Source organism: Pempheris klunzingeri, chromosome 18, assembly GCF_042242105.1.
Source record: "Pempheris klunzingeri isolate RE-2024b chromosome 18, fPemKlu1.hap1, whole genome shotgun sequence".
Lineage (NCBI taxonomy): Eukaryota > Metazoa > Chordata > Actinopteri > Acropomatiformes > Pempheridae > Pempheris > Pempheris klunzingeri.
Genome location: NC_092029.1, coordinates 15,353,656 through 15,367,304, shown reverse-complemented (window position 1 = coordinate 15,367,304; position 13,649 = coordinate 15,353,656). Strand labels below are relative to the sequence as shown.

Sequence of the window (13,649 nt, the reverse complement as noted above, 5' to 3'; positions counted from 1 at the left end):
GTTCCCACGAAGTGACTGTGTAAACAGATTTGTACCCACAACATGACTAAATACATGACACGCGCGTGCACACACAGATTAAATTACACTAAATAAATCAGTCTCTCTCAATTTGACTCAAGCACAATATGTTCTGGGGAGACGAAAATTATTCTGTTGGGTGGGCCTGGTTATGTCACAGATGGGCTACAGCGGAGCCAGAGCTCATAGACTCTTAAGAGAACTAAACTCCAAACACTCAGTGAAACCAATATCAGTTTACAAATACTATTCAGAACTAATTAAGAACGAGGCTCTGCTTTTCTATTTTAGTCAGCGAAATCCATTAACGGACCTTAACCAACAATGTGTTTGGCTGTCTCTTTGGGACTTTCCTGCCCTGTCTGTGGCACCGTGACACTCACTTAAAACAGTTAACATAAATCTAGTTAATTCTTTTGTAAAATAGCCTCATCCTTTGAGGCAAAACCTGACCAGATGGATTGTACCTCATGGTCAGTCTGCATCCACAGATTAACCACGTACAAATCTTCTGCATGAAAATTGTTTTTTAAGCAATTATTTAGCATAATCAATTGGAAAATGTTATTTTAGAGTTTGTGTGTTTCTTGTTTTTTCTTTGTTCTTTACTTGGCACACGCTTACTTTGCCTGGATTTACTGATCTTGTTTTGATGCTTAGAAATAAGACGCTGAATCTTTTGGATCCGTGTTTTTATAACTTCAGCTTTGTGTTTTACTGGTTTAATGCTTGAATTTGAAAACAAAGTACAACATCATATCCTCAATGTAACGCAGGTGAGTGATGACTCATGCCTAGTGTACTGCGTGCGTGTCTATGTCTGTTTCTCATGACTTAAGAAAGACTCTTCGAGTAGTTGGGGTGGGTGGGGGAATTGGGTGAAGGACAAGAGCCCGAGGCAGGAGAGGGAGAGCTCGGCGTCACTCTCCATACAAATGTAAGGGCAAAACTTTCTAACAATGATTACACACATCTGCAGCATCTAGTTCAGCGGCCCGATCTGTGCTCTGCTGGTCTCACTCAGGAAATTAAAGCATCGACATGTGAAATTCTGAAATTGACTGCAGTCATAAATATTCACCAGCGCACTGCACATTTGCACCAGTGAGAGAGACGGTGTTTTATAGCAGACTGCTGGAATACTAAAATCCCTTCTTTTTTTTTTTTTTATCCCTCAGCACTAGCTTTTAGCCACAGAGCTGTAAAGCAAGAGAAATCAACAAATTCACCCTGAAATGTTGATAATATCTTATTCCACATTAAACACAATAAGCCTGTGGCTCCATCAATGAAGACATTTTACAATTTCACATCTCCACAGCGGCACGATGACCATCAATGCTTAGCAAGATGACGATACAGTAATTAAAGCCTAATGAGAAGCAGAGGTGAAGTTACTGAAGACTGAGAGCAATACTAACTACACAGAAAGGTGAAGTAGAACGTCAGATACATCGGACACTGATGGACAATTCCCATGGAGACAGATTTAATGCATTCCTTTTGACTCTCATAGGAGAGTCTAATGAATGAGAGGAGAGAACAATCAGTCTAGCCAGAGACACAAAGAGCAATACCTGTATTAACATAAGTAGACAAGGGGTCATTTATTGTAAGGGAAGCCCATTAACAACAGACCCACCGTGTGCCGTCGGCTTTCCAGCTGACTTTGTATGGATTCTGTTCCAGGAAACGAAGGTTTTGCCTGTCCATGGACACAGGCTGAGCACCAGGAAAACCAGACCTGCAACGACAACGAGCACACACACGTCAACACCGACCACTAATATTATCCTAAATGAAGCCTAACCCTTAGAGACACACGCACTTAAACCTAAAACATAACCACAGACACGCTAAGATGACACATCACAAGCTGTGCCAGTGGTATGAAATGGTACACACTTCCTATCTCCTGAGTGGGCGTGGTCACCGCGCTGTGAGCATCATGCGGATAGGGGAAAGCAGATGGGGATGTGCGGCGCATGAATAATAATCTATCGTTTAACGTCAATTAACTCTGACCTGTGCTGAGCAACAGCGGTTTGGTATTTTAACATAATTCACATTTCTGCTCTATGCAGGTTGCAGTTAGCTGTAGGTTGATATTAAGCAGGTGCTAAAATGCACAATGGTGCTATTTACTGTCAGTGACTACCGCTGTAGTTCAACTGCCTCCCATCAAAGACGGTCCAGAAACGATGTCTGTGTTGCGGGAGTGTGTTGCTGAGACAGAGGCAGGTCTCAAACAAAGTTCATTTTCTCCTGATATGTCTGTCTCAAAAATGCCACTTTATTGTCAGAATGTTGGGAAGATGTGTGACCTGTGAGAACTGTGCCAAATATTTAATTCTGTGACTATGGGGGAAAAGAATCTGTCTTAATCTGCAATCACTTCTCTCATTGGACTGAGAAGACTCAGGACCTGCCGCTAGTCTTTTAAAGGGGCGGGGTAGTGGCCAAGCCCTCGAGACAGATAGAAGAAATGACTCTTAAGTGGAGTGTCTCCTTCCTATATCGTCTTTAATATAACCTACTATTAGAGCCTCTTACATGGTAAAAGATACACTGTCTATCCAAATATACACTCCATAAATACACTCCTGTACTGTAATGATGTATGTAAATACAATCGTTTCCTTCCTTCTAAGAGATTGAGAAACAACGAATAAAACATAATGCTGCCAAATTAAAATAATTTCAAATATTAACTGGTTGGTGGATGTTTGCATGCAAATGGTTAGTTTTTAGGTTGATTCCGGTGTTCCGTTTTGGGAAAACAGGTAAAATCAACATTGTATTTTATTCATTTATCTATTTATTGAACATTTTATAGAACATCTAAAGATGAGTATTGGTTTAGAAACAGCAGGTGGAGGAGACGGCAGCATGAATTGTTCCTACGGCTGTAACAACACACAGTCGTAGATCTGCAGCTGCATATTTCTCTGGGAAAAAGAAAATCTATTCTTGACTCTGACGCCTGTCTGACAGTGTCGAGATCTAAAAAAAAAAAAAAAAAGGTGATTTACGGCAAATGAGTCACTCCAAACACAGTACAGTACACCCACGCATGTGTACGCAGACACACACGGTTTCCCACAGGGGTAAAGGGAGGATCTTACTTGTCCCACTCGGCCATCTCCTGACACTTTCTTTGGATTTCTCCTAGTTTAGGTTGTGTTGTGACCTGTGTGACGCCTTTCACTGTGATGCCTTCAAGGAACACTGCACCCTGGGGAGGAGAGAAAAAAAAAAAAAAAGAAGGTTGAACTTGAATTGAATTAAATTAAAGGAGACACTCACATCCTCCTACACATACAAGAAAAAAAAACCCCACTGTAAATACTGGCGATACTTCAACATACTTCTGAATCAGCTTGGGCAGAGACAACAGGTAGAAATATTATTAATCCAGCTTTCCTTTCGACCTCCCTGCTTTTGAAACCACTCTCACTTTAATCATTTCATGGATCCACCTAATAAACCCTGTTACTCTGTAGGGGTGAAGGGAGTGAGTGGGTGAGGAGAGAGGGGAGTTAAAGCACTCATGTTTATGCATCAAGTCGTACCTTTGATGACATCTGTAGCACTCCTTTTTCAACTAAGAATGAGTCCTGCTCAGCCTCCTCATTCCCTAATCTCACTCATTTCTATTTTGCCATGACCTTTTCCCCTTCATTCTGCCCAGATGAGTCTTGCTAAGTGGCATAATATGATAATATATGCTAGTTAGAACAGAAACAGATGTGGTGTGATAATATGTCAGCCCAAGTATCATTAGCGCATACGTTTTGTGTATGAATGGCTGCATAGAGAATGGAAACTCCCATCATGATCGTATGAATCTCCTTCCTCACCTTTCGACCTAGAGGGAATTACATGATGCATTAGGCTGCAGCTTAACCTCATTCATCTACCTCAAAGAGGACATATTATTTTTAATGTCTTTTCAAATTAAATGTGTCCCCCCAGTGCGTCTGGAGACCCTCAAACTATGACAAAAGACCACCCTCTTTCTTTTTCTCTTGCTCCATCTTTCACTAAACGTCTGTGATAACACACAGTTGAGATTTCTTACTTAAGAAGGGGAGCAAGAAAGAAGTATACCTGAAAACGAGCACATTATGTCTCCTTTAAAAGCAATGCTGTGATAAAGACTTCACTATTTGTCATTTTTTCGAGCAAAACCAACAACCATCCTCTTGCAAAAGCTTCTCAAATGCGTCTGAGTGTGTTTCTATGTCACAGTGTGATGATGCATTGACCATCTTTTTGGATTTCGAACTGAAACAAGATATTTGAACACACCGTCTCCACAACATGATATATTCGAACATATTGCAGTGCACAGAGTTCCAGCAGAGACAGAAATCCGATTCCTCCGACTCCCATAACCCTTTCTATAAACCAGCAGGATGGGAGAAACCTTCCCAACACAGACTATGGCCGCATGTAGACTTTCGACTTTTCATATCTACACTCAAGTGTTTGATCTAAGCAGATTTTAAGACAACAAGGAAGGCCTACGGCCGAAATGCATCTGCAATCATCTTTTAATTAAATCTGAGGCAATAGAGGTGTGGCTTTTTGTGCTGCTGTGCCACCTTTTCTCTGCTTTTGAACCGACTTCAACATTACTCCTCATGACAGCCGACTGCCTGCAATCCAGTCAGACTCTGATGCACGCCACTCAACTGAGAGACAGCATTCCTTAATGACAGTGAAGTAATTCAGTCTGCAAGAACTGCTGCTGCTGCTGCTGCTGCTGCTTCTCTCTCTCTCTCTCTCTCTCTCTCTCTCCTGGCTTCTCCCCTCTGGACCTGTCTACAGTATAACTCCACTATTAGATTTGCCTTCATTCAGGTGCTCACTCTGGGAACTCAATATATAACAGTGCAATAACAGTGACAAATAAATATTCACTCTTTGTATTTGGATACGACTGGGATTTGTACAAAACAATTCTATTTCTTGACTTACTTCCTACTGCTGCTGCTGCTTTTGCCTTTCAATTGACTGAAATGTTTCTGACCCCCCCCCCTTTGAATTCAAGCTTCGTTTAAATACTCTGGCTGAGAGCCTCAGCTCAATGTAAACAGAAGAAAACCTAATTATATGCAACTGGAGATGATTCAATGCTTCTAATTTCACCAAACTGCACTGATGAGAGCCTTTACATGAAAGCAGGGAGACGGCGCAGATCTAATCAAAATTATACCTTTGCCTGCCATGAAGGAGATAGAAAGTGTCATGCTCAGATCAAATTTACTGGATTATGATGAATGGTTGAACCGAAGAGTCTCAGCACTTAGAAGAGCAGCCTCACGACAGACCCAACATCACCCTGCATGAGATCCATGTCGTGCAGCGAGGGGGCCAATGGATTTTCTACTTAAGAGTCCATTTCCCGGAGTCTCACCAGCTTTAGCTTCTCTTTCTTTCGTTTGCCAGGCGCTGACCCGGAGGAGCTGGGGCCCGACTCCTGGCCAACAGCATTACCATCGTCGTCCACCTCCCCGCCGTCGTCGTCCTCGAAGCACCACTCGGGGAGTGCGGGGGCCGGGGGTGCGTCCTCCTCGTCGCCATAGCGACGGAAGAGCTCTTTGAGGTAGTCTCCCTTGTAGATCCCTGGGGCCCGGGCCTGGCCGAAAGCAGCCACAGCTGCCTCAACGCTGATAAGAGGCAGCACACACAGGCAGGGCGTCTATTGTTAGTGTAGTTTTTATACTGTTTTTACTGTTCTGTCTTTACTTTATTTCTCATTTGCTATGTTTATCATAACTAGAACTGCAACGATTTGTTGATTAATCAAAAAACAATTAGCAACTATCATGATGATCAAATGAATAATATAGTAATATAACAGTTCTTTTCTGAATTATTGTTTCAGCTAGAAAATAGTGAAAATAGAAAGGAATCCTCAGTACAATTTCCTGAAGCCTAATGATATCATTTTCCGAGTAACATCAGCAAAAAAGCAGAAAATGAAGCTGAAAAGGGAGATTTGGTGCTTTTTGGTGCTTGAAAAAGGACTTCAACAATCAATCATTCATCAAAATAGTTGCTGATTATCTAACTGATGGATTCACTGATTATTTCTTTCATCTCTAAATTGAATTCTTGGGGGTTTTAAGCCTGTCGGTCAAACAAGAAACTAGAAGAAATAGTCAGGCATTTTCAATATTTTTTTCACATTTTATGGACAATCAAACACAAAAATAATCAGGTTATTTCCACCAGATTCTTAGGTTGCAACCCCAATCATCTAATATTACATGTTTAGGGCAGGTATATTTCAACAACTAGCCATATCCCAAAAAAAGGAAAAATCTACCAGTGTTGATCATTTGATTGTTAAATCATCTTGAAACATATGATACTGGACAAAGCTGTGAATGCCCTCTGAATATTCATCACGCACAGCAGTAAGTGGTGGGAGGGTTTTATCCAGCCTTCATGTCTACAGCTTTCAGGGATTCTGCTTTCTCAGACTGCTGCTCCACCTCCGACTAAAGACACATCCTCACCCACCCCTCCCCAGGTTCAGCTGGTGTAAATTATTTAATACCTCTGTCGAGGGGAGAGGAGTCTGGTCACTGCCAACCAGCCAACAAGGCACTCTTTGTGAAGCCTGCGCTGACTGGTACTGACAGAGCAACTCACCGCGCACAGAGACTATCAGCAGAATGTGGGATCATCAGCTGAAGAAGACTGACGGAGATTTTAGACACCAGAATGATGATGCAAGCTACTGGGGGTGGGGGGGGCTCGGTGTTGTATGGTTTGAGCTGTCATGCAAGCCTATTGTGCAGCTTGTAAAACTGCGCTCCCTGCAGTATGAGTGAAAGAAGGGGGTCAGTCTTTACCTCCAGTCCATCTTCTCCACCAGGTACGCACATATCAGAAAGCCTGTCCGGTTGAAGCCATGCGTGCAGTGAACACCTTCAGGAGGGAAAATGAGACAGCACAGAGGTCATGAAATGGGAATACTGCTTTATATTTACATTTATATTAAATCTTAGACATTTAGCTACCTCTCCAGGAAGTGTAATGGTAAAATATGGTCCGAGTCATATCACAATGGAGCGCAAAATAGATTTTTCCCCATCAGTGCTCGACGCTTTACGAAATCGATTTCATATCGCATAATGCAAGCGTGGCGTCATTATTTCTGCGGTTGAACACAATCTCATCCACCGTGTTCCCCTCACACATTATCAACATCAATCCTCTGTACAGAGGCAGAGGCCACGTTTTGAGAAGGGGCATCGAATCACAGGCAGATCCCTCTCTCCTCAGAGGGGGGTCCCACCTTCATGCCAACATTAAAAATCAGGCTGACACGAGCCGTTGCACACACAGTAGAGACCCAGAGATCACTGAAACATTCAGGGTTGCGAGAGTGGAAGAAAAGGGCGGGAAAAAAACAAGAGGAGAAAAAAAAAAAAAAAAAGAGAGAAAATTGTAATCTTTATTTTGAATTGGATTTGTAAAGCACAAACTGAAACACCAAAAGACCCCTGCAGATTTTAGTCATACTTGCTCACCATTTAGATTTTAGATTTTTTTCAGCTTTAACAAACAAACAAAAAAGTCCTCTAACTTTGTAGCAAAGTGGTATCCTCACAACCGGCATCCTTCGGCAGGTGCACAGCAGGGTTCTTACTACACAAAATAAAAACCATCTGACTCTCATTTCTCCAGCAAAGAAAGTTTGCCTGGCAACACCGACGCGAATGAAGATGAAACAAACTAACGTCAGACAATGGGGATCACATTTAGCGGCCCAACTGTGTAATATGGACATGCCTACCACAGAGACAACAAAGCCTAATCACCAGCTGGCTGAAGACGGGACGCTGCTGGGATGACTTTCACACATTCTGCCCCGATGTTTGAGAAATTTGATTTACAAGCCAGGCAGCAGTTCGTAGGTAACACAGATCTGGACAGGGCGGCAAGATGGTGGAAGGAGGTCTAAGAGAGCACCCTGCTGTCACCACTGTGAAAATGCAACTTCAAGATCCATGTGTCCTTTAGGCACAAAGTCACTTGTTATTCCAAACTTTTTTTTTTTTTGACACTGACAGGGAAGCGGCGGGAAGCTGCTTTGAAACAGAACAAATGGGACAAAGAGACAAAGACATTCCACTAGAATTAAGATCTCAGTTGAGGGAGAACTTGAATGATTATTTGGTAACAGAGACCAAGACACATTTGGTACTAGCACAATTACCTAAAGAGAAAAGTTAGAAAGTAATGTTTCATAAACCCTGTCGAGTTAAGTCACCGATTTCAATTACAGCCCAAACGATACTGAATTTCTGGGCCCAATAACGATCAGTACTTGAGAGAAAACGCTATATCCGCTAATAGCAGTTTTTCTTTGACAAACAGATCCTTTAGATTTGTTTTTGGTGGACAAACTACACCACTGTGACACTGTAAATGACCTCACACCTGGCGTTTCTGTACATCCATTTCATGTTGCTTATAAGCAGAGTTACACACTAATACAAATACATCCACAATTCCCAGTTTCTCAGCTGTATTCAAGGCTATTTAGACCGTCAGCAGTGAGCAATCAGCATAAGATAATTCATTAACTTTATTTGTAAGAAATGCAAAATAATAAAAAAAAACACAAAGTTAAAAACACAATTCAGCTGAAACAGAGCAAAAACCTGCCCACATACAGCTCCTTTCAAACCAAATTTATTTAGGCTTGGTGTCTACTGATGTCCTTTCACCTAGAAAAATCACCTACACAGTGTTCAGTGGGAGGGCAGCGTTGTTTCTCCTGTAAAACTCCCACACTGACAACACCAACAATGAAGTGACTTGCCCGACACCGTTTATTTTATTTATTTATTAATTTTTTTTTAAAAGGAGTGTCAGTTTCAGAGCCAGACTTCCCATATCTGTGACAATAAATGACATGTGAGCAAACCTTGAGAGGGCAATTTAACCTCCAGCTGCTACATGGAGCTGCTGTGACCTTCAGCACAAGACTGGTTGTTTTAGAATTTCACTGTATGAATATGAAACACGTTCACTGAAAAAAACATTTTTAAATAAAGTATGTCACCTCGCTTCCATCTGTCTAATTCTAGACAGAGACTGCACTCTGCTGGACACACAATGTACTGCTACTAATAGCTTAGTAAGAGCTTAACAGTGCAATAAACATGTAGTTCACAAAATAAATCTAGTTACTAGTTTTTCCATAGTTTTCCAAGTTAAACACTCAAAATAAATATAGTCTGATTTATGAATACCAAAGTATGTATATGAATAATATGCAGGCAAGAATAACTTGATGCAACACGAGGGGAAAACAGTCCTATTAAATCGTACTAATTGCGGGATGCTTAAGTCGACTTAGCTTACAACAGGAATAACGCCCATTAAGACAGACATTGCTTACAAATTTTAAAGCCTGTTAAGTGAACCTGAGCAACGTAATTTGCCAAATTACCATAAAATAACTTCTGACTTAAATAATATAACAGAGTGACCAATATTCATGGTGCTATTATGATTCAAGACTGTTTTGCTACTAAATGTGCGTTTTCTACGTCAGTTAAGTTATACAGCTTTCATTAATTGAAATTTTTTGGAGGGGAGAGGCTAAACCAAATTTTAAAAATAGATACAGTGGAGATCGAAAGTTTGGGCACCCCAGGTAAAAATTTGTATTAATGTGCATAAAGAAGCCAAGGAAAGATGGAAAAATCTCCAAAAGGCATCAAATTACAGATGAGACATTCTTATAATATGTCAAAAAAAGTTAGATTTTATTTCCATCATTTACACTGTCAAAATAACAGAAAACAAAATAATGGCGTCTTTGGCGTTTGGGCACCCTGCAGAGTTAATACCTTGTACTGCCCCCTTTGGCAAGTATCACAGCTTGTAAACGCTTTTTGTAGCCAGCCAAGAGTCTTTCAATCCTTGTTTGAGATATCTTCGCCCATTCTTCCTTACAAAAGTCTTCAGATTCTTTGAGATTTCTGGGCTGTCTGGCATGCACTGCTCTTTTAAGGTCTATCCATAGATTTTCAATTATGTTGAGGTCAGGAGACTGTGAAGGCCATGGCAAAACCTTCAGTTCACGCCTCTTGATGTAATCCACCGTGGATTTTGAGGTGTGTTTAGGATCATTATCCATTTGTAGAAGCCATCCTCTCTTTAACTTCAGCTTTTTCACAGATGGCATCAAGTTAGCGTCCAAAATTTGCTGAAATTTGATTGAATCCATTTTTCCTTCTACTCGTGAAATGTTCCCTGTGCCACTGGCTGCAATACAACCCCAAAGCATGATTGATCCACCCCCATGCTTAACAGTTGGACAGAGGTTCTTTTCATTGAATTCTGTGCCCTTTCTTCTCCAAACGTACCTTTGCTCATTCCGGCCAAAAAGTTCTATTTTAACCTCATCGGTCCACAGAACTTGTTTCCAAAATGCATCAGGCTTGTCTATATGTTCATTTGCAAACTTCAAACGCTGATTTTTGTGGTGAGGACGTAGAAGAGGCTTTCTTCTGATGACTCTTCCATGAAGTACAATATTTGTACAAGTATCTCTTTATAGTGGAATAGTGTACCACAACTCCAGTGTCTGCCAGATCTTTCTGGAGGGATCGTGCAGTCAAACGTGGATTCTGACTTGCTGTTCTCACAATCCTGCGAGCTGTTCTGTCTGATATTTTTCTTGGTCTTCCAGATCTTGCTTTAATTTCCACTGTTCCTGATGACTACCATTTCTTAATTACATTCCGAACAGAGGATATTGGCATCTGAAAACGCTTTGCTATCTTCTTATAGCCTTCTCCTGCTTTGTGAGCGTCAACTATTTTCAGTTTCAGTGTTCTAGACAACTGCTTAGAAGAACCAATGGTGCTGATTGTTGGGACAAGGTCAGATGAGTCTGGGCATTTAACACCTTTGAGACTGACATCACCTGGTCTTTCCAGACGATGATTGTGAACAATCCATGACACTGTCAGGTCTCAGCTTTCCAAAGGGGGCAGTACAAGGTATTAACTCTGCAGGGTGCCCAAACTTTTGCAGACGCCATTATTTTGTTTTCTGTTATTTTGACAGTGTAAATGATGGAAATAAAATCTAACTTTTTTTGACATATTATAAGACTGTCTCATCTGTAATTTGATGCCTTTTGGAGATTTTTCCATCTTTCCATGGCTTCTTTATGCACATTAATACAAATTTTTACCTGGGGTGCCCAAACTTTCGATCTCCACTGTATATCTGACAGAAACGGTCAACAAAACTATTATTAGGACACTATATTAGAAAATAATACGGTTGCTATGAACTACAGACCAGGCCTTCACACAACAGGGCAGTAATGCAAACAACAGCCTTTCACGCGACATATTATAACGGTGACGGTATGTTTTCAGAGGTGCTCCAGGTGCTTGAACTTAAGATTCAAGGTTTTAAGATTTATATTGAGACGGATACACGGAAGCTTAAATGTCTACAGATCATGAACGGTGAGGTGGTAAACCATCTAAACAAAATTTAAACAAGTTATTGCTGAGGCAAAGCTGCTTCTAACTAAATTATACACAGTGAAAACTCATTTACGGCACCAGCTGCTGTCACACTCCTTGAAATTCTACTCTTAAATACCTTCATATTCCTCTGTGAGCAGAGGTGATACACACACGACTTGACTGGATTACGATCACACTGATATGTTGTTTATGAGTTAAAAATAGGCAGGCAGAGGCGCTTCCCTTCATTAGAGTTAGTGGGTCCATTAAGTGAGTACCATTACTTTACTACTGAACTGAATATTACGAAATATTTATTACTAAAATGTTACAAAAAAAATTAGGGAAGTTCTTCTTTCGATTCTGGCATCTTGCTCATATCACTTATATCAGACAAATTCTCCATAATAATCTATCTGGTTCAGTGTAGGTTTCCATAGCAGGATGGACTGATCCTCTCGTGTACTTCTGATTCAACAACATAACACACAGCACATGTTAGTTACAATAGTTTTGATCTTATCGTTTCATATCCGTAGATCCAGATTCCTCATACTTTCGCTATCAGAGCCTGTTGGGCTGTGGTTCCTTACCTATCAGTTCTGTGGGATTCTTCTCGATGAAGTGTTCACAGAGCCTGATGAACATTGTAGTCGTCTCTTTCGAAGGGCATTCCCCGTGGCTAAAGCAAACAGAATGACACCGTTCTTGGTACATCACCACTGAATGAGCAGTTTTCTTTGACTTACGACTGAGAATTTTTTTCCATACCCTTTACACTGAAGCTTCACATATTTCACGCCGTCTTTTTCAATGTCGTTGCGGTCATAGAAGCGAGTAGTGTTCGTCAAATCCACGAGCAAACCCATCTTCACCTGGGGAAAGACAAAAGAGATGACGGTGAGACGCGGGTCTGACAATTTCAAAATCTTACTTAGAATTTGGCCTTTACGGAGTTACTCACTTTCAGACTCTTTAAATAGTTGGACAGCATGCTCGGGTGAAACCTGTTTTCCTCTGCGACTTGGTCGTCATATCTGGGACCCAACATCGTTTTCATTGGCAGGAATTTACCTACGAGGGAAGAGACAAGCGATGAACGAGTGATCTTAAGTATAAGACTCTGTGCTGTCTGAGTTCAAACTCAAACTTTTTCTTTACAAGACTTTATCACCAATTCAATTACTGAATTCTGTAAAGCCAAGTCTAATACACTTAATAAACACACGCAACTGTCATGACTTTGATCAAATCACGTCATAAATCAAGTACAAATCAAGGAGGAAATAAGTGCTGTGCCTGTTATATTAAGCATGAAACTACACACAAATAGTATTTCTTGGCATGTCAAAGATGGCTAATATCTAATAAAACTCTGGAGCCATCTGTGTGCACTATAGCTAGCTTCTATTTGCCTGAATCTAACCAGCTGTAGCCTTGTAATTGAACAACTGTTTAGGGTCCTGAACAACAGTAAGGCAATGAGGAGTAGAGGCGAGTCTGGCAATGCAAGATCAGAATAAACATGTTGTTAGGTTAACATGGCTTTAATGGACGACGACCACCACACAGCATCAGGAGCAGCCAGCCCCGGTTTGTTTTGACACGTGATGCTTCGACAGCAGGGCTAGCATCTCACTAGCACTCTTCTGATGCACTTTTACCAAAGAGGAAATGAATGAACGCACCACAGCCTGCAAACCCAGCTTTTGTTCATAATTAAATAAGAGTTGGTAACTTGCAAAAAGCACGCATGTCTGCGAAAAGTTTAGTTTTTATAGCCCGTTAGCCACGGCTCGTCAAGCTAGCTTAACAACGCGCGCCCAAATAGTGTCATACCAAACTCCATTTAAAAATACTGCAAAATAAGTTTGCCTCGCTACAATTGGCAAATGCGCCTACTGCTTTTAAAACGACTGAGCTCCTTTAAAACATTGGTGTCATCCAGAGAGGTCGGCATCCCAGTTCACATTAACCATTGCTTTAATTCAGTAAAACGACATTAATTTGGACTGCATTGCTAGCTAATGTCAATTTGTTGTGATGCAAGCCTTGCAATTTTAGGATGACTGAAAATGGACAAAAATATCCAAGCGGTGCCTG

At 41.1% G+C, this 13,649-nt stretch overlaps 1 protein-coding gene across 1 annotated transcript in view; it reads right to left on the bottom strand.

Annotated features, from left to right (window-relative positions):
* Window positions 1-13,649, bottom strand: part of rngtt (RNA guanylyltransferase and 5'-phosphatase) — a 79,322-nt gene that overhangs the window by 65,093 nt on the left and 580 nt on the right. Inside the window, exons 2-8 of the mRNA XM_070849097.1 lie at window positions 12,511-12,620; window positions 12,318-12,421; window positions 12,140-12,228; window positions 6,891-6,966; window positions 5,444-5,696; window positions 3,147-3,256; window positions 1,664-1,765 (exon numbers count right to left, since the gene is read on the bottom strand). Of these exons, the coding sequence (XP_070705198.1) occupies window positions 1,664-1,765; window positions 3,147-3,256; window positions 5,444-5,696; window positions 6,891-6,966; window positions 12,140-12,228; window positions 12,318-12,421; window positions 12,511-12,620 (844 nt within the window). The remainder of the gene's footprint in view (window positions 1-1,663; window positions 1,766-3,146; window positions 3,257-5,443; window positions 5,697-6,890; window positions 6,967-12,139; window positions 12,229-12,317; window positions 12,422-12,510; window positions 12,621-13,649) is intronic.